Source organism: Schistocerca serialis, chromosome 2, assembly GCF_023864345.2.
Source record: "Schistocerca serialis cubense isolate TAMUIC-IGC-003099 chromosome 2, iqSchSeri2.2, whole genome shotgun sequence".
Taxonomy (NCBI): domain Eukaryota; kingdom Metazoa; phylum Arthropoda; class Insecta; order Orthoptera; family Acrididae; genus Schistocerca; species Schistocerca serialis.
The window spans coordinates 734,490,735-734,518,027 of NC_064639.1; the positions used below are offsets into that span (position 1 = coordinate 734,490,735).

Sequence of the window (27,293 nt, forward strand, 5' to 3'; positions counted from 1 at the left end):
AAGGCTTGACATTGTTTTGCCTCTCTCATTTATCTTCCATAAGAAGTAGGGTATTTGTGTCAGGGTATGTACTCCAAAGCATCTCAACAGTTCTGAGAGAAAATTGTCTGTTCAGGTGTCTTATTTCTACTTAGGTTTCTCAGTGCTCCATCAGAATGAAGCTCATTTGGAGTCTTACGACTATCATTCTTCCCGTGGAGCATTTGCGACTGGAGCATGAAAGGAGAGAAGTAATAGTGGTATGCAAAGCACCCTTCACCTCATACCATAAGACAGAATGGAGAGTATAGTTGTGAATGTAGATTATAGGGTGCACATTGAAATTCAAGCAATCATTCTTCCCATGCTCCAAGTATGACTGACTCAAGAAGAAGCCCCAATCAGTGGTACAATGAGAAGTTCCCTCTGCCATACACTTCACAATGATTAGAAGACTGCAGATATAGATGCAGATGTAGATACAATTTGCAGCTTTTTTACTTATTTTATTTGTTCTTATGTGATGTCTCATATCTTAAATCAGAAGCAATATTGTACTTGTAAATGGAAACACCAGCCATGAATTAGGCCCTAGGCCTGTTCTGACTGGCTGGCTGCTGCTCACAAGGCAATGTGAGGAGCAATCTATGATCATGGGACATGCCAACAGATAAATCCTGATGGTGCCACTGCTTCTTTATTCAAGCAATTCCTTATTTGGCCTCAAAAGGCTGAGTGAAACCATTACAGACCCCCCACCCCCCACCCCTTACCATAGAAAAACTCTGAGAGGATACTGGCAATCAAACCCAAATCCTCCTGCACTGAAGACAGTGATGCTAGCTGTTGAGCTACAGAAGTCATCCTGAAACAATGGCTTAAAATTTATTTTAGTTTCCTGTAAACATAGCATCTTTCTAAATTTTGTCTCCTTGTTTCAGCTATTGTTGCTCCAGAGCTAATTGTTCACTCTGGTTATGGGCAAGGTAGTTTACTGAATGATTTAGGAATAATAATACCAACAGTGGCTGCCTTAGTAATCATAGTTGTTTCTGGTGCTGGATTTTTCTTGTACATGAGGAAAAAACAGGAAATGTTTCAAGTGAATAAATATGGAGGTAAGAAATAATTTAATTGTTATCAGAGACAAGTTCCTTAAAGCCCTGCATCAAGAGAGACACAATACATAGGAACTGGTTAAAAACTAAATAGTACAAGGAAAATATTTTATGGAATGACTGGCTTTCAAATCATTTCTTATGTCTTGTGTGTCTTCTGATCCAGTATCTTTTCCTTCTTCCATTGTCTCATTATGTGTCTATTCTGTTCCACATGTTTATTGTAATGAAAGAACTTCAGAAAATTGTGAGAGCTGCAAATTTAAAACTATTAACAATAGTTTTAAAATTGTTTATATTTCAGCCTTGTTACCAATGTTCTTGTTTCAGTCATTGTTACATGCAGATAAATGTAATATAATTTCTTTCATTTGATCACCTAGAAGCACAAGCCACTACAGGAAAGGCGACCATGATTTTGAGAGAGTAAGAAGAGTGGGATTGGGATTTTTAAGTTTTTATCATGTGGTTCGTAAAATATATAGTTCCAGGATTTCTGCTTGATCATTCCAGCTTTCTATTCAAGTTGTCTTTGTTGGCCACTGTGAATGATGAGTTAGATGGTCTTGCTCTTTAGATTCAAACTAGGCATCATACCATAACAGAGACAATTTTACCAGTTGCTACAACATCGTGGAAGAGAATGGAATCATCACACTTTCTGAGAACACCAATAAATGTGATTGTATTCATGAATGACCTCTTTGCTTATTGTTTATTTAGAAGTTGTTAATTCCACTTTATGTTGTAATTAACAGTTCCCTAAAGACAGGCTGTTTCCCAGATATTTTGAAAATTGCTGAGGTTTTTTCTGTGTTCAAAAGAGGAGATGTAAAAGACATCAACAATTATCCACCAGTCTTCTTTCTTTCTAGCATATAGAATATTATAGGAAAAGTAATGTATTGCCACATGATTTCATTACTTGATAAATATTGCATGCTCAAAAAATTTGTATCATTTTTGATGTACAAAAGTGGACTCATCTGTGAAAGAAAATAATGATTTTATAACATGCTGGAACTGTAGTCAGTGCTGCATTAAGAACTCAGATAACTACCATAAAGCAAAAATTTGTGACTGTAGGTGTAAATTATCTGGACTAGTTGGCGATATGGTAAGTGAAATCCAGAGCCTAAAGGCTGAAGTTACTCTCTTAAGTAAGAAGATGTGTGAATTTGAACAACAGTGCCTGATGAACAACTGTAGGCCTAAACTAAAAACCAAGGAAAGCTTTCCTGCCATCATTACTCAAAACAGGTTTCAAATTCTTGATGAAATAGTGAAACAAGAACAAGTTCAGACTGTGCAAACTAGAAGTAATCCTTCAAGCAACAAAAAAAAACTGTCAGTGATAAGTTCAGAAAACATCAAGTCCCAAACTCATGTGCAAAACATGAAACTGAACATAAACAAACCGTCCAAGGAAATGGAATCTGTAAAAGTACATGCAAGAAATCGTCCCTAGAGGAAAACAGAAGAAACGATGACAATCAGAAACACAAGGAGGGCTGGGTTCTGTTATATGGAGACAGCCATGCATGTGAAACAGTGCAAAATGTTGCAAATATGAAAGACAACTTTGCAGCTGTAGACCACATCCAGCCTGGAGTCCCTCTTTCTGCTGTGTTGAAGCCGTGCATGCAGGATTGTGACTCCGTCTCATCTAATGACTATGTCGTTATTATGGGAGGTTCATATGATGTAGCAAGAAATCAAGCAAATGATGCAATTAGACATATGAAAATGGTACTGGGTAAGTTAAATGACACTAAAACAATTGTTGTCAACATTCCACAGAGGCAAATGATAGGATTAAAGCTTTATGTAGAAAATTTCAGAATGTGTCTCTAGTAAATGTCAGCTATCTATAAAGGGAGCTGCACACATCTCATGGTCTGCACATGAACAAAAGAGGCAAAAAGATTGTTAGTAGCAAAATTATTGAGGAAGTCAGGTGACATTGTTCACAAAGCGATGAACAGAAGTACACTGCCATGGCATGGGACAACCCACCTCAGCAAAATCTGCCACAACATCAGCCACTGCTGGCAAGCCAGGGAAACTTGTAAAGGCTGCTGGCCTCATTGCTAGTCAAAAATTATCCTCTAAGGTCCAGCAGGTAAAACTCAGCCTTAAAATCATACACCAGAATCTGGGTAGTCTTACAAATAAGCATAATGATCTAGATGTAATTTCACAGATTGCCAAACCCGATATATTAGTTGTAGCTGAACAGTGGTACAATGGAGCTCTGATTAGCATTAGTCAACCACTGTGTATGAAATTCTCCATGGCTTTCAGTAGAAAAGACAAGACTGGGGGAGGTGTAGCAATTTTCACTGTAAATTAGAGTAACTTTAATGTTATTGATGTGAGTGCCTTCTACTTGGAAGGAGTCTCAGAATTTGCTGCAATAAACCTAAAATGGGGTAGAGATAACATAACAGTTATCAGTGTTTACAGGCCACCTGCAGTAAATGCAGATACCTTTTTTGTAAATCTTTCTGATTTGCTTGTATATACAGACACAACATTTTCTGGGCCAAATGGTCATGTAAATATTATAGTTACAGGGGATATAAATATAGATTTATTAACAAATGATGTCAGCACCAAAAATTTACATCACCTGTGTGATGAATTTAACCTGACCCCACTCATTCAGGAACCCACTAGAGAAATTGGCAATAATAAAACATGTCTTGACAACATAATAACGAACATGACCCACCTATCCCACAGTGCATCTGTTTTAAAACTGGCCATCTCAGATCACCATGCAGTACAGCTTAAATTGGAGCTACATGAGGCCCCCACTGTCACCACAAAGCAACAGTTTGTAACCAAAAGAATGATGTATAATGACAACATAAATAGACTAAACTGCATGCTAGCACGTATAAAATGGTTTGAAAATAATAGCGTTTCAAATGATAGCTTTGCTGCTGACTTCTATTAATGCTTTGATACTACATGCCCAGTTGTAATCACAAAAATGAAACAAACAAAAAATATAAACAAAAATATTTGGGTAAATAGTAATGTCACTGAAGCTCTGAAGCTAGGGAAAAATTAAAGCTACTCCACAGTGCAATGCTGAATAATAGAGAGATTCCTGAGCTAAAGGAAGCCTTCAAAATATATGAAGCACACTATAAGGACTTACTCACACAGACCAGGAGCAACTATGTTGCAAAAAAGCTTCAAAACTCACACAACATAGCTGCTGGTATCTGGGCAGTCATAAACAGTTTTCGAACCTGCAATGACAAATCCTGTATGGACTTTACTATTAACCACAATGGCATGCTCATAAAAGACCAACTAGAAATTGTAAATATTTTTAATGAATATTTTTCTTCCATAGGGGAAGCCATAAATGACAAACATAAAAACATGCTCTACAGTTTTAAAGGTAATACATGTGACCATATTATATATCTAGCCCCCACAAACTGTGCAGAAATAATGGGCATCATTAGCTCTCTAAAACCCTCTAATTCAGCTGAGCATGATGGCCTAAGTATTAATGTTTTAAAAGCCTGTAGCCAAAATGTCTCTGTACCTCTGTCTGTAGCAGTCAACAATATAATAGAATCAGGCACCTTTCCAGACAGACTAAAAATAGCACAGGTGACACCCATTTTTAAGAAAGGTGACAACAGCAAAATAGGAAACTACAGACCAGTCTCAATCCTCCCTGTCTTTTCCAAAATAGTTGAGAAAGTTATATACAACAGGATTATAAATTTTCTTAACAAACGCAACCTGATGTTTGAAAATCAAAATGGATTCCTAAAAGGTAAATCAACTAGCACTGCGGCTGCTCAACTAATTGAAGAGGTGTTAGGGGGTATCGAAAGCAAGGAACATGTGGCAAGTGTATACCTAGACCTGGAAAAAGCCTTTGATTGTTTAGATTAGATTAGATCAGATTTGTTTTTCATTCCATAGATCCGTGCTGAGGAGGCCCTCATGGATGTAGAACATGTCAATAATTTCTTTTTTTTTTTTTTAAGTTGAAATAACAATACTAATAGTATGAATATATACAATACATCATTTGTTTCTATTAAAAAATTCGTCAACGGAGTAGAAGGAGTTGGCCACTATTAAGTCTTTCAGGCTCCTTTTAAACTGATCTTTATTTGTAACTAAATTTTTTATGTTTGCTGGAAAATTATTGAAGATGAGTGTTCCTGAGTAGTGGACCCCTTTTTGAAGTAAAGTAAGTGCTTTTAAGTCCTTGTGCAGATCATTTTCGTTCCTGGTATTGTATGTATGAACTGAGCTGTATGTTGGAAAAAGAGATATATTATTTAGGACAAATTTCATTAAGGAGTAAATATACTGAGAGGCAGTAGTTAGTATACCCAGTTCTTTGAAAAGTTTCTACAGGACGTCCGTGAATTTACTCCACAAATAATACGTATTACACGCTTCTGGACTCTGAAAACTTTTGTTTGACTTGAAGAGTTACCCCAAAATATTATACCATATGACATTATGGAATGAAAGTAGGTGAAGTATGCAAGCTTTTTCATTTTTATGTTGCCTATGTCTGCTAACACTCGAATTGCAAATACAGATTTGTTAAGGCGTTTCTGCAGTTCTGTGGTGTGCTCCTCCCAACTGAATTTATTATCAAGTTGTAATCCCAGGAATTTAAGACTGTCAACCTCTTCTATCTGCTCTTCTTCATACTTTATGCATATGCTGGGTGGAAACCTCTTACATGTTCTGAATTGCATATAGTGGGTCTTTTTGAAGTTTAATTTCAGTGAGTTGGCTTTAAACCATTTATTAATATCCATGAAAATATCATTAGCAGATCTTTCTAGAACTACACTCCACATACTATTTATCGCAATACTTGTGTCATCTGCAAACAAAACAAACTCTGCTTCTGGCAGTGTAACTGATGAGAGATCATTAATGTACACAAGAAAAAGCAATGGCCTTAAGATGGATCCTTGTGGGACACCACATGTAATTTCTTCCCATTCTGATGATGACTGATGACTTAATTCACTAGTCCCTTGCACTGACACCTTTTGTTTCCTGTTAGCGAGGTATGACTTGAACCACTTTGCAGCACTGCCCGTGACACCATAGAATTCTAATTTATTTAAAAGGATGTTGTGGTTCACACAAACGAATGTCTTTGACAAATCACAGAAAATAGCTGGTGCTTGTAATTTGTTATTTAATGAATTAAGTACATTTTCACTGTAGGTATAGATAGCCTTCTTGATATCAGAACCCTTCAGAAATCCAAACTGTGTTCTTGATAATATGTTATTTGTGGTCAGATGGTTGAGAAGCTGCTTGTACATTACTTTTTCCAAAATTTTTGAGAATGCTGGCAAAAGTGAAATCGGTCTGTAGTTTGATGGTATCTCTTTATCCCCCTTCTTGAATAGAGGCATAATATCCGCATATTTTAGCCAGTCAGGAAATGTCCCAGTTATAACTGACTGGTTACACTAGTAACTTAGAATTGTACTAAACTCACAAGAACATGCCTTAATTAACTTTGTTGATATTTCATCATAATTTTATTATGGAAGTTATTTCTTTTGGTGTAGTGAGTGACACATTCATGTACCTGAAGCTATTTGTAAAGGCTAGTTTCAGATATTCAAGGGCATTATTTACTGATCCTGACAATCCCATTCTATCAGTAATGGATATAAAGTACTTGTTAAATAGATTTTCACACTATGCCCATCGGTTACTAATGTGTCATCTACCCTTAGTGCTATTTGCTCCTGTTCCTTTCTGGTTCTACCAGTTTCCTCTTTCACTATATCCCATATTGTTTTTATTTTGTTCCCTGACATTGCTATCTTCTTCTCGTAGTGCATTTGTTTAGATGTCTGAATTACTTTTTTTAATGTTTTACAGTATTCCTTGTATTTACCTAAATCATCAGCATTGGAGCTATTCTTGGTCGACCGATACATTTGCCTTTTTGTCTTACAGGAAATCTTTATTCCTTGTGTAATCAATGGTTTTATTATAGACTTCTGTTTAATTTGAGTAACTTTTAGAGGAAAACAGTTTCCAAACATGGTACTGACATTGTTCATGAATGTGTTATATTTTTCATTCATGTTATGAGCACTATAAACGTCTTTCCAGTTCATATCTTTGAGCAGTTTTCTAAAACATTCAATTTTTGGTTGATTGACTACTCTCCTGTACTCAGATTTAGCAGTCTTGATAATCTGCTTAGAACTTACATCTAAAACAAGGAGCTGTGTGAATGTTGACATCCTATTAGACAGGCTATGGAACATGGGCATTGGAGGCGCTGCTTATGACCTAATAAATTGTTATATGAGCAATAGAAAACAGTTTGTTCTGCTTAAAATGGAAAGTGGTCTCTACAAATCAGAGATCACTTGCATAAAATATGGCGTGCACGAGGGCTCAGTGTCGGGCCCCCTTCTGTTCTTGACCTATGTAATTATATTAAATACTGTACTATAAATTCCAAAATTGTTCTGTATGCCGATGACATGTCCATTGTGGGTAAAAAGGAATCATGCAATGAACTAGAGGCCAAATGTAATAATGTGACAAAAGAAATTGTTCAGTTTTTTAATGAAAGCCACTTCAATGCAAGCACCAGTAAAACATGTTTGATGGAGTTTAACAAAAGTAGTTTGAATAATGAAATTAAATTATACATTGGCAACGAATTGGTAAAGGAAGTGTCTAGTGTATAATTCCTTAGCATAAGAATCCAAAGCAACCTGAAATGGGACACACATATTGACTCCCTTGCAACTAAGTTTTCAAAAAATATATTTGCAATTAGTACTATTAGCAAGTTCTGTAAAGACACTGTAGTCCTAAAGACTGCATACTATGCTCTTTTCTCCTCTCGCTTGAACTACAGTATTGAAATTTTGGGGGCAACAACCAAAGCTAATCTAGATCAGCTACTCATTCTTCAAAAAAGGGGTATGAGAATAATCTGTGGAGCAAAATATAGGGAATCCTGTCACAACTTATTTCCAAAAACAGAGGTGTTAACTGTTATAAACACATACATTCTAAAAGCCATATTGCTTGTGAAAAGACTGCACCCAAACACTTATTCAGATTTCCACCAGTACAATACTAGAAATAAAGAAAGATTTTACGTTGGCAGTCACAGAACAGCACTTTACAAAAAGGGGCCTCAGTACTCACATATAAAATTAGCTAATGCACTGCCTAGTGCAGTCATGGTTCTTCCTACAATTAAACTGAAACATCAGCTTAAGAAATTTTTAGTGAAACACCCTTTCTACACATTAGAAGAGTACCATACTTATATGAAGAAAACAAATGCTTTGTGAAATTATGTGAATAGAAATCAGTAAACATCTTATTGTAATTATGTTGTAAATTAATGACATATTCAGAAGAATGTATCTTGTGTACCGTAGTACAAATAATTTTAATCATTACTGTTTCTTTGTACATGTGCGGTGTACCATTTGATGTTGAATAAAGCTATTATTATTATCATTATTATTAAATATCAGTTTGGTTATTTCAACACAGATACATAAAGTAGTCTTTATATTCTTCTGCTGCTTGAGTTCTGAGTGCTTTTAATGATAAACATTCTGTCTCTGGTCTTTTTGTGGAGCTGACTGAAGCCTTTGACTTAGCCCTTTACTCTCTGCTACTTGAGAAATGAGTTTTTTGGCATTAGAGACAATTGCAATGTGTGGTTTCAGTCATATCTCACTAACAGGAGGCAGGTGGTGAATTCTCAAATAAATACAGTATTAAAGTTCTGTTCAGTGAACTATGTTAATTTATGGTGTCCCTCAAGATTCAGTTCTAGGGCCCTTACTTTCCTCTTATTTGTCAATTACCTGCCTCTGAATCTCCCTAACAACTTACTTGTATTGTCTGCATGTGACACAAATCTCCTATTCCAAACTCCATCTCTTTAGGTTTTTAAGGATATAATAACATCAGATTCTATCAACAGGTGAATTTTCTGGATACACAAAAACAGTTACTAAAGAAAAGCAAAACTGCCCATGTGCTTTTCAGTGTGTCCGTAAATCAACATACCTATATGGTGGCCATACAGATTGATGATGGAACAAGAGGTCAATGAGATTAAATTTCTTGGGATGTGGTTAGAAAATAACTTACAATGGAATATTCACAGAGAAAATATGCTAAAGAAATTGAGCAGTCTGAGCTATGGTTTTTGACTTTCTAGTCAGTCCTGTGATATCTCAACCCTTTTTCTTTAGTATACTCAATTCTCTCTAATGGGCTCCCATTTTGGGCATCGGTGTCCAGTCAAATTTTTGTGATGCAGAAAAGGCTCTTAAAGATAGTGAAGCAGGAGTCTTTGCATATATCCACTAAGCCTATATTCAGAGATTTGAAAATATTCCCAGTTCCCTGCATTTATTGTTAGAAACAGTGACTTTTGTTAGAAAGAATTTGCATTTTTTTGGGACCAGCAAATCTGTTCATGATGTAATCCTTGCTCTAGTGCAGACATTTGCCTTAATAGCCAAAGATTAACCAAAAGTGTGCTTAGTGTTCGAGGTATGGGCAGTGTGCATTACAATAAATTCATCAGTTATCGGTTAAGGAAAATAGAAATACATTTAAAAATAAAGGAAAAAAATGTCTTACTTGCATACTGTTTTTATTCTGTTGATGGTTACCTAAAATCCTATTTGTTCTAAACGTTCTTGTGTTTTTTGTGTACAGTGTGACTGTACTATAGTATGTCTAAATATACAAGTTTAATGGAATATTATTTAATTGGTTTGAGTTGTGCTATTATGATTTTGTGTTCTGTTTTTAAATTTTAGTGTTTCTAATTAGCAGTTAATTAAGTTTTTAGCTGTAAATCTAGAGTGATAAATTGGGCAGTAACAGTTATTAGCATATTACCTTACATAAGGTCATCAGTTTAGCAGTGATGTATAATTTATAGTTTAACTTTGTATCACATATTGTGAACTGAATTTTGTTCTAAAAATTTAACTTTGGCCAATATCCTTGTATATCTTGTATATGTAGGATTTGATGGATCAAATAAAATAAAAATAAAACCAGAATGAAAGATGTGTCTACCATAGCACAAAAAGGCAAAAATGACCTGGGCGGAGTTTGGGATGTAAAAGAAGAGAACTAGCTATTTGACTTACCTGCCAGCTTCAAAGAATTTTAAATCAAAACCTCTTCACATATTCACACTTTTTTACATGTTAATATTAGTACCCATGTCATGTATCATGATGCATAATGTGAAGTAAAGTCATACGATACATGATGTCATGTCATATAACATGACACATGCCATCCAATATGGCATTTGTCATGCCATGCAGTATGACACTATGTGTCATTAAAGTTTAAGATTCATGCATGCCCACTCTGGGATACTTCCTATTATAGATGTATCCCCACTCTCAAATACCTCCTATTGTAGATGCATCTTACTCTCTATAAGCACATAAATTTGTGTCCATTTGTTCTCCCCCCCCCCCCCCCCCCGTCACCACCACCATTAATGTACCAAACAGTGTGTTTGTGGAAGAAATGGTCCCCTGGAGGAAAAAATCAACCCTTCCCCCCATATCTCCAAAAATTGTTTTACTGCCCCCCCCCCCCCCCCCCTTAGGAACATATCCATCTCCAGAAATTTCATTCCACCCCTCCCCCTCTAGAAACAGTTCTTTAGCTATTACAAGTACACTCTTGAGTCCTATGAGTCCTATGACATTATATATTGTTTACTGTGTCTGGTGAATCTTCTGTGTTTTGGGCACAGGATCAATGACTTTAGCCTGATTGCCAGACACAGGTGTGCCAACACCGTGCAGCTAAGAGAGCACATTGCCACTGAGGAAGTAGGGTTAACTCATGAAAAAGCATGAATATGTAAGTTATTGCGATTTAAATGTCTCTGAAGCTGCCAGATAAGTTGAAAAGCTAGTTCCCTTCTTTTACAGCCCTAACTCTGCCCTGGAAATTTTTGCCTTTTTGTGCTATGATGGGAGCATTTTTCATTCTGGTCCCCAATGTTTACTGTACCATAATTTTGACATTAGACTCCTATAGCTTGGTAGCCAATGTAGATTTTTGTTGACTCAGGGAATGACTGATCCTGTATAGTGTGTCCTCAGAACATACATGCATCACCATGTCAAGGTCGCTGCCCATGGGTGGATTTTTGTTTTATTTTTGAAATTTTTTTCTTATATTTTTATTTTGTATTTCCATCCTTGGCCCCAGGTTCAAACCCTGCCACTGCTTAAATTTTGAATAAAAATCACAAGCAATGGCAGGCAAAGACTTCTAGCATAAGAAGTCACCCTGAGTTTGCCAACAGTCTTCTCAAAGTGGGCAAAGGGGTGGACAGAGGTCCAGGGCTCTCTCTTGCTCTTCCGGTGGGAAACTGTCCCTGAAAGGTGGAATAATCAGCAATTATCATCAGCATGAGGAAGCAGAAGGCAATGGAAGCCACTGCATTAAAGATACATGTGTATCCATTGCCCACATGGCGTCTGTAATTGAAAAAGTGTCATGATAGGCAAAAGATTCCAGACTAGGCCCCCATTCAGATCTCCAGGAGGGGACTGCCAAGTGAGAGGTGACCATGAGAAAAAGGCTGGACAACCAACAAAAGAATAGCATTCCACAAGTTGGGGTGTGAAATGCCCAAAGTTTCACCATGTTAGGGAAGCTGAAAAATCTGAAAAGGGAAATGCACAGGCTCAATCTAGATATAGTGGGGGTCAGTAAAGTGAAATGGAAAAAAGGAGAATATGGACTTGGTAGTAGCAATGGGAGATGAATAAAAATTCCGATGTTCACCTGCTTCATTGTTCTTCACTGATATTTCTTGATGTTGAAGTACTGCATTTTTATACTTGCTGAAAAATGGGGGGTGGAAGGTCAACACTGACTACTATAAATGATGTAGCCGACAGCTGCGCAGTTGCGTTTCACAGTTCTTTCCTCTCACTGTCCACAACCCCCCAATATTACAGATATATGGCCAGTTCACTATTGGTAAATTTAGATAAGCCTCACTAATAGCTTGCAGGCAAGCATCAGCATATTGCTACAATAGTTTGCTGTTGAACATCTATGAGCAGTTAAAACCTAACCACACAGTTCAAGCTTTTTCAGAATAATACAGACACTGTCATAGTTTTAACACATGGCCTATTGGTGTTACACTAGTTCCACAGTTCAGTTGATGCATTGTTGTTACTCTAAATTGGTACAGACTTCCCGTCTGGAAATCAGCCATGGACTGACTGTCTCAGGACCAAAAATCAGGCCTTTATATATCCTCACAATAATAGGCACTGAAACTATACATTGTTCGATGTTTAATTTACAGGAATTACAATTAAAACATAACTCATTCAATTAACTGAATGTATAGAAGAATTCTCTCTTTTTAAGAGTTCCTTCTACCACACAGGCTAGGCTCAATTATTTGTTTAAATAATGAAATTAACAGAGATAGTTAGGCAAACAATGCTTTTGACACACCTTGTACTTATTTTGGAATTAGTTAAGGGCTAGCTTTGCTAACATGTTTTCAAATGGAGCCAAATAAATACATAAAGAATCCTAGTAGTTCTTCTTCCAAATGTTTATAATTAGTACAGAATTTATATCTGTTTAAAAGTCAACAATAGCATTTAAGTCATGAAACAATTACTGATTTCACCCTATAACAAAAGTATTAACTATGAATGGTCAAAATAAATTAAGAAATTAATTACCCACACAAAACTAAGCACATAATTAGACCTGGTGCTATATTTCTTAAGACTGAGGGCCAACCTTTCTCTTTTATGAAAATGTAGATTTTTACTCAGGCATTTTAATGGTAATTAGGGAAAAATGAAAATAAAATTAATTTAAGGAGGCAATGGCAAAACAAGAGAGGAAATAAAAAGATACCAGCTTGCTTCATCACAAGTTCTGCAATAAATTTCAGTCAGTAATATGAAATACTCTGTTCAAGAATCACGAAAAGAGGAGGTATACTTGGAAAAGGCCAGGAGATATGGGGAGATTTCAGTTAGATTACATCTTGGTCAGACAGAGATTCCAAAATATGATATTGAATAAGGCATACTCAGGAGCAGATATGGACTCTGCAGTGACTTCCAGAGTATACATGGAGATGTAAATATAGGTCACTATAAATATCATAGACAGTTTTCTATTCTATGACACATGACTACAATAGCTTAAGAATGATCATATGCACATCAGTGTATTGTACATCTATATTACCCCTTAAGTTAAAATATTTTCAGTATTTTGATTTATTTTACATCAGTGAGGGCTATTTCACTGAGGATCTGTTGAAGGGGCATTAACATGTATCCTTTTTATAAATATGTATTATGTATTATTATTTTATGATATGTTCTACATCTTTGAAGACCACCTCACTATGGATATGTGGAACAGAAAGAGTATCTAATCTAATCTCAAGAATCACATCATTGGTACCCATTTTCTTTTTTAATGGAATTCTTTAATGGGCCACAAGCATCTATACATATGCTGCCACAAGTTTTGGAAATCTCTATAGTGGACATACAACAATTCATTGGTACCAACATAATGGGTCTCCCACCCATACCACACTCATAATCACAGTCTACTTAAGAAAACATTTAGATATGATCGTATCAGTCATTCATGAAACAGAAAAATTGTCCTCATGCTCATCAGAATTAGCGCCTCTAGGATTTTACCAATGGGGAAAATTAAAATGTGAGATCTATACGGAATCTCCTGAAGATGCGAATTTCCATATAACACAGGCCTGTGCTGGAATAAGTCCAGATTAAATTCAACATTCAGTAGTGCCTGGAATCACTATATAGCATGTATCAATGTTCAAGGGCAATATTTTCAACAATAGAAATGACAATTGTTGCAATAAACATGCGAACTTCACCTGAGTCACACTTTGGCTTACTTTTAGAACATTGGACCAGATGTTTGTGGGACCTCATCTCAAGACACTAGAACAATGATTTGTGGCACTATCCTCTTGTTACTACTTGATCAAGTCCCACACTTAATATGTAACTGAACTCCTTTCAAAGGCTCCTTCCAATGCCATAAAAAAGTATATAATCCAGTTTAAAGAAAACAAAGTCAGTGTCATAATTGTGCAGCTATAAACATTAAAAATTACTTGCATTTTTCAGAAAATTTGCCACATTTTTCACTGTAACTTTGTGTAAAAGGGATCTCAATATATCTACCCATTCTGTCTGTTTTGTATGGCCTGTCTTATTTGCCTCAACTTGCATGGTACAATATATCTAACACAGTACATACTGGTACATTAAATGACCATTACTATTACTGACCAAACTTCAATTTCTTTACCAAACAATAAATTACATATTCATTATATGCACATGCACACATACAGCAAAAATTAAACAACATTACAGATGATTTTTACGATGGCTTTTCAGTTCTCTAAATCCATAGGAGTGGAGTGTGTGGCTGGCTTTATCAAATCCCTTGCTGAGATCCACAAGCATAGCATTAACAAATACTCTCATTTCAAATGAGAATTTCACTTTTAACGAACTGGACCTGAAACTATACGCTAAGTACTAAGAACGTTATTTATAGATAGATTATCACAGACTTTGAATGCATGTAGTACTCTACTGTTTTAAAGGATGGGCTCTAGTTACTAGGATGTGACTTTCCACCTTCCTTGTACAGATATAACATTTTTAAGGATAGAGGGAAACAACTACTAATTTCATTTTGAACCATTTTTAAGAATTGTATGTATGAATTTCTTTGCAGTGTGTCAATACAATCAAATCTTCACAGGTTTCTTGCCACATAATATCACAGTGTGGGCATGATGTTTTGAAAAGGCTGCATAAAACAGATGGCAAAGCCAGTGTTCAACTATCATGGAATGACAACTGTGAGATTTAAATGCTGCAGCCAATATCTATATGAGCAGACAGACTGTGACACATCAGCATTTTGCCAGAAGATGGAAAGAGAGAGTAGCATTTTCAAAACTTTGTACTCACATTCCAATATTATGAGGCAAGAAAACAGTAAAGATTTAATTATATATTTAAGAACTGTTAACTAATTATTTATTACAACTTACACTGTTCTTATGTCTCTTCATTTTTAGGGTATCTTTGTTAGTTATTCAACGTGTTTGTATGAGATAACTAATCATTTATTACAAGTTAGACAGTTCTTACAATGTATCTTCATTTTGACAGTGTCTTTGTGGGTTATTCAATGTTTTAGTATGAGATAATTATAGACAAACATAGAACTATAATCTCGTGATTTGGTCATCAGCAGAACACACGTTTCTAAATCATGAAAGTGTGACCAGACACTTTTGGACCTGAATTAACAAGCAAGTACCTGATACTATTGTGGAAAACCTGAATGTTTTAACTCAAGGTTGGAGTAAATGCATTATTAGGTGAAATATAAGAAATCTTTTTCATCTGATTTCATTTCTAAACATCTTTTTATATGAGTGCCAAATCTTTATGGCACTTTTGTGGTAAATGTAAAAAAGTTAGACTTGTTGCTTCAGTTAGAAACTGATGAGCCTCAAGCACAGGCACAACAAACTTTCATTAGAATATTGAGCAAGAATGTAGGGAAGTCAGCAAGGAGAAAGTAAGTTTTTTGTTAGGCAGCCTTGATGCCAGAGGTACAGGGCAACTTTTGCAGGATGAATTAGGATCAGAATACCAGGTCACCATTTTCTTTTTAAACTTAGCACTTGTCTGGGTCAGGTGACAGAGGATTTAGCTTCACTCTGTAAAGACTTTACCAAGGAAGACACCATGGTTATTGTAGGTAGGCCAGCCAACAGTATTGACAGATATCCTTGATACAATGTAGAGTGTGATCTGGTAAAGATTGCATCAGCATCAAGACATATCAATGGGAAGTTTGTGTTTGTTCTGATATGCCATGACTGACCTCATTTGAACTCTTCTGTCAGGAGAGTTAATTTGGAGTTGGAACAGCTGTTTGGGGCAGGTGCAGGCTCACATATTGGTGTGGCTCCTGTCGATTCTCTCAGTAGGTGGGATTATACTAGAGATGGGCTACATCTCATCAGGAAAGGGCTGGTCTAATAGCAGGAAATGCGGGGGTGGGGTGTGTGTGTGTGGGGGGGGGGGGGGGGGGGGGGTGACTGCAATGAGTGCTAAAATACTAGTGGCATTGGAGCAGCATGATTTTTAGGATAGTAGGATAGATAAGACAGAAAGAAGTCAAGTTTTAAGTGAGGTCAGGATTGAAATCGACCTTCACTTTGAGAAAGAAACCAAACAGCATAATTCTGGCACATGTGTCAGCAAACACAGTTGTTGGTTCAAAAGTTTCATCAATCAGCAGAAATTTTATTTTCACCCAGTTTTATCTCAGTTAGTGGGAAATGCCTACTGTCTTTGGTGCATTAACATATTCGAGGGCTAAGAAGTAAAATCAATGAAATACTTATCTGCATTGATGAATTAGACTCATCCAAGCCAGTTGACGTAACCTGCCTCTCTAAACACTGGTTCAGATGTATTAAGATAAATGTTGCAGGATTTAGATTAGCTTCTCACTTTTGTATGGAACAAATGGAGGATGGATGAGTTGCCACATTCACTAGGAACTGCCACAAATACACTCCTGGAAATGGAAAAAAGAACACATTGACACCAGTGTGTCAGACCCACCATACTTGCTCCGGACACTGCGAGAGGGCTGTACAAGCAATGATCACACGCACGGCACTGCGGACGCACCAGGAACCGCGGTGTTGGCCGTCGAATGGTGCTAGCTGCGCAGCATTTGTGCACCGCCGCCGTTAGTGTCAGCCAGTTTGCCGTGGCATACGGAGCTCCATCGCAGTCTTTAACACTAGTAGCATGCCGCGACAGCGTGGACGTGAACCGTATGTGCAGTTGACGGACTTTGAGCGAGGGCGTATAGTGGGCATGCGGGAGGCCGGGTGGACGTACCGCCGAATTGCTCAACACGTGGGGCGTGAGGTCTCCACAGTACATCGATGTTGTCGCCAGTGGTCGGCGGAAGGTGCACGTGCCCGTCGACCTGGGACCGGACCGCAGCGACGCACGGATGCACGCCAAGACCGTAGGATCCTACGCAGTGCTGTAGGGGACCGCACCGCCACTTCCCAGCAAATTAGGGACACTGTTGCTCCTGGGGTATCGGCAAGGACCATTCGCAACCGTCTCCATGAAGCTGGGCTACGGTCCCGCACACCGTTAGGCCGTCTCCCGCTCACGCCCCAACATCGTGCAGCCCGCCTCCAGTGGTGTCGCGACAGGCGTGAATGGAGGGATGAATGGAGACGTGTCGTCTCCAGCGATGAGAGTCGCTTCTGCCTTGGTGCCAATGATGGTCGTATGCGTGTTTGGCGCCGTGCAGGTGAGCGCCACAATCAGGACTGCATACGACCGAGGCACACAGGGCCAACACCCGGCATCATGGTGTGGCGAGCGATCTCCTACACTGGCCGTACACCACTGGTGATCGTCGAGGGGACACTGAATAGTGCACGGTACATCCAAATCATCATCGAACCCATCGTTCTACCATCCCTAGACTGGCAAGGGAACTTGCTGTTCCAACAGGACAATGCACGTCCACATGTATCCCGTGCCACCCAACATGCTCTAGAAGGTGTAAGTCAACTACCCTGGCCAGCAAGATCTCCGGATCTGTCCCCCATTGAGCGTGTTTGGGACTGGATGAAGCGTCGTCTCACGCGGTCTGCACGTCCAGCACGAACGCTGGTCCAACTGAGGCGCCAGGTGGAAATGGCATGGCAAGCCGTTCCTCAGGACTACATCCAGCATCTCTACGATTGTCTCCATGGGAGAATAGCAGCCTGCATTGCTGCAAAAGGTGGATATACACTGTACTAGTGCCGACATTGTGCATGCTCTGTTGCCTGTGTCTATGTGCCTGTGGTTCTGTCAGTGTGATCATGTGATGTATCTGACCCCAGGAATGTGTCAATAAAGTTTCCCCTTCCTGGGACAATGAATTCACGGTGTTCTTATTTCAATTTCCAGGAGTGTATAATAACATAGACATTCATTAGTTTGCCTAGAGCAGCATATGGAAGCATGTGCAACCAAATTAGAATTCCATAATAAACTATTCTTGATAGTAAGTGTATACCAACTAATAATTTTAATCTGTTCACAAATCACTTTGAAACTGTACTGGCCTATCTAGAAACAAAAAAGAAGGAATTAGTGGTTCCTGGTGATTTTGATGTAGATTTTCTTGAAACCTCTTCCAGTAAGAACTTACTGCAGTCAGTAGCATTGTCATTCAACTTGATAAGTTAACTTTCCAACTAGAGTAGCTAAAGGCTCAAAGACAGCCATTAATAATATATTTACAGAAATGTCTAATGCAAAAGACCATGATATGCAGTCCTTTTGATAAATGTTAATTTTGATCGGGATGTAAAACCCACTGCATCTGAGTTCAAGAGGGTAGTCAGTAAGCCAAAAATTGATTGTTTCAGGAAACTTCTCAGAGGCATGGATTGGCATGAAGTGTACAATGCTCACAGCATGAATTTGTCCTTAACTTATTTGAAACTGTTTTCCCCCAAAACTAGCCCACATTAGACCAAATTCTATGAAAAAAACCATGAATTACTCAAGGAATAAAGGTATCCTGTAAGACAAAAAGGAAATTATATCTATCAGTCAGGAAAAAATCTAATGTAAATTCTGTAGATCATTACAAAACATACTGCAAAATATTGAAGATAGTAATATGTACATCAAAGCAAATAAATTATCAGAAAAAGACAGTCACATCAGATAGCAAAATAAAGACAATATGGGATATAGTGAAAGAAAAGACTGGCAGAACCAGAGATGACAAGGAGCACAGAGATTTGAAAGTAAATGATATGTGGGTAACAGATGTGTGCAGTGTTGCTGAATTTTTCAATAAGCACCTCATAGCTGTTACTGAAAAGATGGGGTTGTCAGGTTCAGTAGATGCTGCCATGGAATATCTCAGACCAATCACTACAAATAACTACAATAATAAGAGTATGACCCTTACAACACCAGTAGAAGTAATGCCCACCATAAAATCCTTAAAATCAAAAAAATCTAGTTGCTGTGAACAAAACTGATTAAACAGTGTGCCTCTGACTGTAGTGTCATTTAAGTTATTTATGTAACCAGTCTTTTTATCAGTGGAACACTTCCTGAATGGTTGAAATATACAGAAGTTAAGCTACTGTTTAGGAAAGGAAATAAAGAAATAATATCAAACCTCTGTCTAATTTTGCTTTTGCCTACATTCTCAAAAATTTTAGAAAATATAATATACAGTCATCTTCTTGACCATCTGACCATAGATAAAATATCATCCAAGTCACAATTCAGATTCCTAAAGGGTTCCAATATTGAGAAGGCTCTCTACACATACTGTGTGAATGTATTTAATTCATTAGCCAATAAATTACAGGCTACTAGTAATTTTGTGATCTGTGAAAAGTATTTGACTGTGTAAATCACAATATCCTTTTAAGTAAATTAGAATACTATGGTGTGACAGGAAATGTTGCAAAATAGTTCAATTCCTATATCTCTGACAGAAGACAAAGGGTGTCAATAGGAAAGAGACTTGTATTAAGCCATCAGGCACCATTCAGCTGGGAACAAATAACATGTGGTGTCCCCTTAGGTTCCCTCTTAGGACTCATATATTTTTGTGTGTATCAATGACCTTTCATCAGTAACATTACCAGATTTTAAGTTTATTTTCTCTACAGATGATACAAACATTTCAATAAATAGTAACTCACGTACAGTCTCAGAAAGGTCAGCTAATGAAATTTTCATGGACATTAATAAATGTTTCTGTATCACTGAACCTTGAAAAAACAAGTGTATACCAAAAATGTAATGACAAGCAGATAGAAGAAGTTGACAGTGTTAAATTCTTGGGATTACAGCTTGACAATAAATTTTACTGGGAGAAGTATACCACAGAACTGCTGAAGCACCTAAGCAAATCTCTATTTGCTATTCAAATGTTGTCAGACGTAGGTGATGTAAAAAATAAAGGAATTAGCATGCTATGCTTACTTTCATTTCATAATGTCATGCGTGTTTATTTTCTGGGGTAACCCAAGCCAAGCTAAAGTCTTCTGGGACCATAAACAAGCAATATGAATTATTTGTGGTGCAAACTCAAACACATGCTGCAGAGGACTGTTTAAGGAACTGGGGATACTAAAATACTGCTTCACAATATATTTATTCTTTAATGAAAGTTGCCATTACAAGTATATATTTTTTTTCAAACCAACAGCTCAGTTCACGGAATCAATACTAGAAATAAGAATAGCTTTCACAATTATTTAAAATCTCTTACTGTGGTTCAGAAAAAAGTCCACTGGACAGCAACACACTTTTTCAATAACATGCCAGCAGCCATGAAGAGTTTATCTAATAATGAAGTTCAGTTTGAGAAGATGGTTCAAATGGCTCTGAGCACTATGGGACTTAACATCTATGGTCATCAGTCCCCTAGAACTTAGAACTACTTAAACCTAACTAACCTAAGGACAGCACACAACAGTTTCAGAAGAGTCTAAAGGATTTATTGGTGGCCATCTCCTTCTACTCCATTAATGAATTTCTTAGCAGAACCAGCTGAAGTGTGTATGTTATTAATAATATCGCATAATGTGAATATTTTGTAGAATGTGTAAAAAATTTTTGCAGTAATGCAGTCATATGTTATTTACTGATGCATGGCTACAATAGCCTAAGTATTGTCATATGCACCTAAGTGTATTGAAAGTTCAATATTTGGTGATAATTTTCATATCCTTTTAAATGTAAATATGCTTAAGTCTTTTCTCTGATCTTATTTTGTGTGTATTTATTGTGTAGTCTTTTTTTCTGGCACATTCCACATCCCAGAGGATATCCTCACTATGAATCAACTGGAATGAAAAGTACATCTCCAAACAAAAATTATTGTGTCATCTAGTCTGTAGTTTTTCCTTCACAGTGCCTTTAAGATTCTGTGCCAAGATGAAGTTTACAGCTTTTTGCACAGAGCTCTATGCAACCCAGAAGCAGTGGAATGATTGAGATATGATTGGCAGCAGACTTGAATCATTTTCTCTAATTCCATAAATGGATTTCAGAAGACGTACCTAGCAGATAAAATGCTAAAACATATTTGTTTCATTCACATCCTTGAAGGCTCATAATTATGGGGTTCAGTGAATACAATTCATAAGCAAATGGAAGAATAAAATACCCTCTTCACATTTTATAATAGCAAGAAAAGTAAGTGTCATTCTACTGATTAGTAATCAACCACAATCTCATGTATGGTGTTTCAGCAAAGCTCATAATTTGCAGACTTTGGTATTTGGTAGAACACTGGGAAAGCACAACATATCTACAAAGGAGATTGCTTGTAAATCACTCATGTGGCCAGTTCTAGAATATTGCTGAAGTGTACCAAAAGAAATTAACACAGGATATTGAACGTATACATAGAAGGGCAGCATGAATGGTCACAGGTTTGTCTGATCTGGAGGAGAGTGTCACAAAGATGCCAAACAAAGTTAACTGGAAGACATTTGAAGATAGATGCAAATAATCCCGAGAAAGTCTATTAATAAAGTTTCAAGAACTGGTTTTAAATGATGACTCTAAGAATATTCTATAGAACCCTACACACTGCTCACAAAGTGATCATGAAGATAAGATTAGAATAATTACTTCTCACACAGAGGCATTCATACAATCATTCTTCACATGCTCCATATATGAATTGAACAGGAAGAAACCCTAATAACTGGTACAATGAGACTACCCTCTGTCACGCACCTCATGGTGGTATTCAGAATATAGAAGTAGATTTAGGTGTAGATTGTCCCCAGAGCTGCTCATTGTCCTTTGGTTCTGAGTTGACTTGAAGGACTGAACCAGAGACTTCAAAGGTTCTGTGACAATTTAGGCTTGACTTCCTCATCTTGCACCTTGGGGTTGAGAACTGTAGGGTCCCCCCTAAATGGGTCAGGTGTACACTACATGTCAGAGGCTGCTACTCAGGTAGCTGACTGTGTGTGTGGGGTGCACACAAGGTTTTTTTTAGAATTGGTCACTCTCCATCCAGTCCGGATAATGAAAGCTGTAGGAAACCCAAAAGTATCAGTGTAAGACTGACAGAAATCACTCCTACAGGAAAGAGTATTTAAATTCTAATGGTAAACTACTAAAGCCTTTGCAACAAAGTGCCAAGGTTTGAAGCGCTCATGGAAAGCAGTGAAGCTCACATAATATGAGGTACAGAAAGCTGGCTGAAACCTAAAATTGATACCAGTGAGATTTTTGGGAAAAATTTAAGTGTATATTGAAAGAATAGGCAAAAGAGAAATGAAGGTGGCCGATTTGCCACAGCAGACAAGGAACTCAAATCCGCTGAGATAGAAATTGAAGCTGCATATGAGATTGTTTGGACAAGGTAGGCATAAATTGATAATTAGATCCTTCTATTAGCCACCAGACTCATCTTCTGATGTGACCAAAAAAACTTTAGAGAAAACCTCATTTCACTTATATGTAACTTCCCCAGTCATACTGTAACCATTAGTGAAACACTGCTAAATGTCTACCTAGAACAATAGTTAGGAACCCCACTCATGATGGAAATATATTGGATCTAATGGCAACAGAAATAGACCTGACCTCTTTGAGAATGTCCACATTGAAACTGGTAGCAGTGACCGTGACACAGTTGTGACAACAATGGTTACCAAAGTGCAAAGGACAACTAAAATTAGCAGAAATACGCATACATTCAGTAAACTAGATAAAAATATCAATAGTCCCATATCTCAGTGAGGAACTCGAACCTTACAGCACAGGGCTAGAGAATGTAGAGTAACTGTGGCTCAAGTCTAAAAGAATAGTTGACCATGCACTGGACAGACATAATGGGAGGGACCTCCATGATATACAGTCACTGTAAAGAAGCTTCTCAAGAAACAGAGATTACTGCATAACAGGTGTGAAACAAAGTGTAGGGTTATAGAGAGAGAGATGCTGAATGAAACACATTTTGCTGTCAAGAGACTAATGCATGATTCCTTCAATGACTACCATAGCAGAATACTGTGAAATGATATTTCACCGAAGCAAAGGTAGTGACCACATCCTAGCGAATGAGGCAGAACTCAAATTGAGGGTATCAAAGCAAAAGCTCAAATGCTTAACTTCATTTTCAAATGTTTCTTTACAAAGGAAAACCCAGGATAATTCCCATAACTCAATCCCTGTATGACCAAAATATGAATGAAATAAGTTTTAGTGTTAGCAATGTTGAGAAACAGCTGAAACTGTTAAAATTGAACAATGCTCCAGGGCTCAATGGAATCCCTGTCAGATTCTACACTGAATTTGTGGCTGAGTTAGCCTCTCTTCTAACTACAATCTATCATAGATCCCTTGAATAAAAAACCATGTCCAGTTCTTGGAAAAGAAGCACAGGTCACATCTGTCTACAAGAAGGATGGTAGAAGTGATCCACAAAACTACTGTCCAGTATCCTTGACCTCAATTCATCATAAAATCTTAGAAAATATTCTGAGCTCAAACATAATGATGTATCTTGAACAGAATGACCTCCTCAATGCCAACCAGTATGGGTTTGAAAAACATTGGTCATGTGAAATCCTATTTGCACTTTTCTCACAAGACACACTGAAAGCTTTGGATCATGATTGTCAGATAGGTGCAGTATTTCTTGATTTCTGAAAAGCATTTGACTCAGTACCACACCTACACTTGTTGCCAAAAGTGTAATTGTATGAGGTACCAAGTGAAATTTGTGACTGGATTGAGAGCTTTATGGTAAGGAGGATGCAGGATGAGATTTTCACTCTGCAGTGGAGTGTGCGCTGATATGAAACTTCCTGGTAGATTAAAACTGTGTGCTGGACCGAGACTCGAACTTGGGACCTTTGCCTTTTGCGGGAAAGTGCTCTACCACTGAGCTACCCAAGCTTGACTCACACCCCATCCTCACCACCTTACTTCTGCCAGTATCTCATCTCCTACCTTCCAAACTTTACAGAAACTCTCCAGTGAAACTTGCAGAACTAGCACTCCTGAAAGAAAGGATATTGTGGAGACATGGCTTAGCCACAGCCTGGGGGATGTTTTCAGAATGAGATTTTCACTCTGCAGTGGAGTGTACACTGATATGAAACTTCCTGGCAGATTAAAACTGTGTGCCAGACCTAGACCCGAACTCGGGACCTTTGCCTTTCACGGGCAAGTGGTAGAGCACTTGCCCATGAAAGGCAAAGGTTCTGAGTTTGAGTCTCAGTCCAGCACACAGTTTCAATCTACCAAGAAGTTTCAGGATGCAGGATGTTATCTTGGATGGAGAATCGTCGTCAGATGTAGAAGTAACTTAAGCTGTGCTGCAGGGTAGCGAGTTTGGTCCCTAGCTGTTCGTGTTGTATATTAATGGCCTTGCACACAATATTAATAGCAACCTCAGACTTTTTGTGGACAATGCAGTTATCTATAATGAACTACTATCTGAAAGAAGCTGCACACATATTCAGTCAGATATTGATAAGATTTCAAAGTTAAGCCAAGATTGACAATTTGCTTTAAATGTTCAGGAATGTAAACACACTTCACAAACCGAAAAAATGTAGAATCCTGTGATAATGATATCAATGGGTGACTGTTGTAATTAGCCAAATCATAGAAGTACCTGGGTGTAACACTTTGTAGGGATATGAAATGGAATGATTACATACGCTCACTCCTGGGTAAAGCAGATGGTTGACTTCGATTTATTAATAGAATCCTGGAGAAGTGCAATCCCTCTACAAAGGAGATCGCTTACAAATCACTTGTATGACTGGTTCTAGAGTATTGCTCTAGTGTGTGGGACCCATACCAAAAGGACTAACAGGAGTTATTGAACGTATACAGAGAAGGGCAGCACGAATGGTCACAGCTTTGTTTCATCTGTGGGAGAGGAACTGAGCTGGTAGAGTCTTGAAGATAGACATAAACTGTCTCAAGAAAGTCTATTAACAAAGTTTCAAGAACCAGCATTAAATGATGACTCTAGGAATATACTACAATTCTGTAAATGTTGCTCACATAGGAATCATGAGGATAAGATTAGGATAATTACTGCACAACAGAGGCATTCAATCAATCATTCTTCCCATGCTACATAGGTGAGTGGAATAGGAAGAAACCCTAATAACTAGTACAGTGGGATGTACCCTCTGCCATGCACCTCACAGTGGTTTGAAGAATAGAGACATAGATGTAGATGTTTGTATACAGGGCAATGAGTGGCTGACATGGCAGTGAGGAGTGCCTATACTGACAACAGTGTACTCCTATGAACTGCCCCCTTGGTTTCTATTACTTCATTTTTAACAAAAAAGTTACATATGATTGGGAGAGCTGGATGCATAAAGCAACAAACAGTTTAAGCCAACAGTTCTGTCAAGGTCACACAGATGGAAATAAGTGGCTTTGATGTGATTGAGCATTGGACACTGCACTTTGTTACAAGGTCAAATTTTGTGTGGTAAGAAAAACCTACAGTGTGCTGTACTTGTGGTGTATGAGTGAAGATGTGCCACATTTTGATTGAATGAGTTTAGTAGTAAGAAATAGGGAAATGTTTGAAGGTTTTGTATACTGTCAAGAGCTCAACTTAAGTGTTGGATATTTTAATATTTTACAGTGGGTAGGCCATTCTTTTATTGCAGGTGATTTTCATCCCTCCCATAAGAGATAATAACTTATCTCTGTACTTGTCATTTTCTGCAAATAAAACATTTGTATACAAATTATTTTCTATCTGTGAGCAACATGGTCAGACTGTGTTGTGCATCTAATTAGATAATTAACATGTTACATTTTCTGAATGTAACTTTCTGATAATCCAGTTTGATGTTCACTTTCAGTTTTTCATAAATGGGGTTGTTTTACAGAGAAACCATCAGAGATAGGACTTGTACCTGATGTTGGGAAGGTTGGAGGATGTGAATCTGATACAACTGCAGGAGGCAGTAATGGCTGTAGTGGAATGATGAGCTCAAGTCCACATGAATCAGTCTGCTTGCCCACACCAATGCGTGTGTCATTGGGACGCAGGCAAGATATTAGTCCATATGCAACTTTCCAGGTCCCCAATTCCATGGGGAGTGAAGGCGCAGTGGAAGGTGTCCCACTCACTATGGACCATTGCCCTCAGGGTCAGCCTCTGGAAGGAGTCAATGTTGACATATACAAGGTAATAAACAGTATCTTTGGAGTGATGTGTGCTATGATAAAACAAATTTGGTTGCCAAATTCCAACGAATTATGCAATGAGTATAGCTTTTCCTTTGTTAGTGTAAATTCATTCTATTCTTGTACTTACTTATACTTTTTTAACTCTGTTTTGTTATGTAGCAGTGGGTAACTAACTTGACCTAAAAGGAAATTTCAGTACCATATTTCATCATTGAAGAAACATTACCATGTGACAGACTTCTCCAATTTTCCTGATTCTGGTCAGATGATGTAATTGACTCATTGCACCTGCTGTTACTGTGGAAACTGCCAATTTTCAACTCTTTGCAGTGAATATGAAGCTCAAAGAAAACCATGTATGTGCGAAAGTATGAAATACTGTGTAACAGAAATGTCGTACACTCTGTGATGTTATTTGTCGAAGATGCTGTTGCCTGTAGGGAGGTTGTAACATCAGAAGACTATAGCATAATCAAAGAAGACTGACAAAGGATTGACAATAGATGCAGTGCTTGGCATCTGTCAGTCATTCTCAAAAACATATCCCCCTTTCATACACTAATTCCAAGTGACCAATGATTTCTTTCTTATTGAAAAGATTGTCTTGTGGAACCATTTCCATCAGCTGAGACTCAAGAACTGCTTTCAGGTATGGAGAGATAAATAACAGGGGATAAAAATGTGCTATGGCTGTGTGCCCTTTTGCATTTTCATGGCAAATCAACACAGAGTCAGTTATACAGTACTGTTTCTTCAATGATGATTTGTAGTTTGTGAA

At 37.6% G+C, this 27,293-nt stretch overlaps 1 protein-coding gene across 1 annotated transcript in view; it reads left to right on the forward strand.

The window, feature by feature from the left end:
- Window positions 1-27,293, forward strand: part of LOC126456373 (Down syndrome cell adhesion molecule-like protein Dscam2) — a 289,440-nt gene that overhangs the window by 255,578 nt on the left and 6,569 nt on the right. Inside the window, exons 25-26 of the mRNA XM_050092127.1 lie at window positions 921-1,097; window positions 26,212-26,513. Of these exons, the coding sequence (XP_049948084.1) occupies window positions 921-1,097; window positions 26,212-26,513 (479 nt within the window). The remainder of the gene's footprint in view (window positions 1-920; window positions 1,098-26,211; window positions 26,514-27,293) is intronic.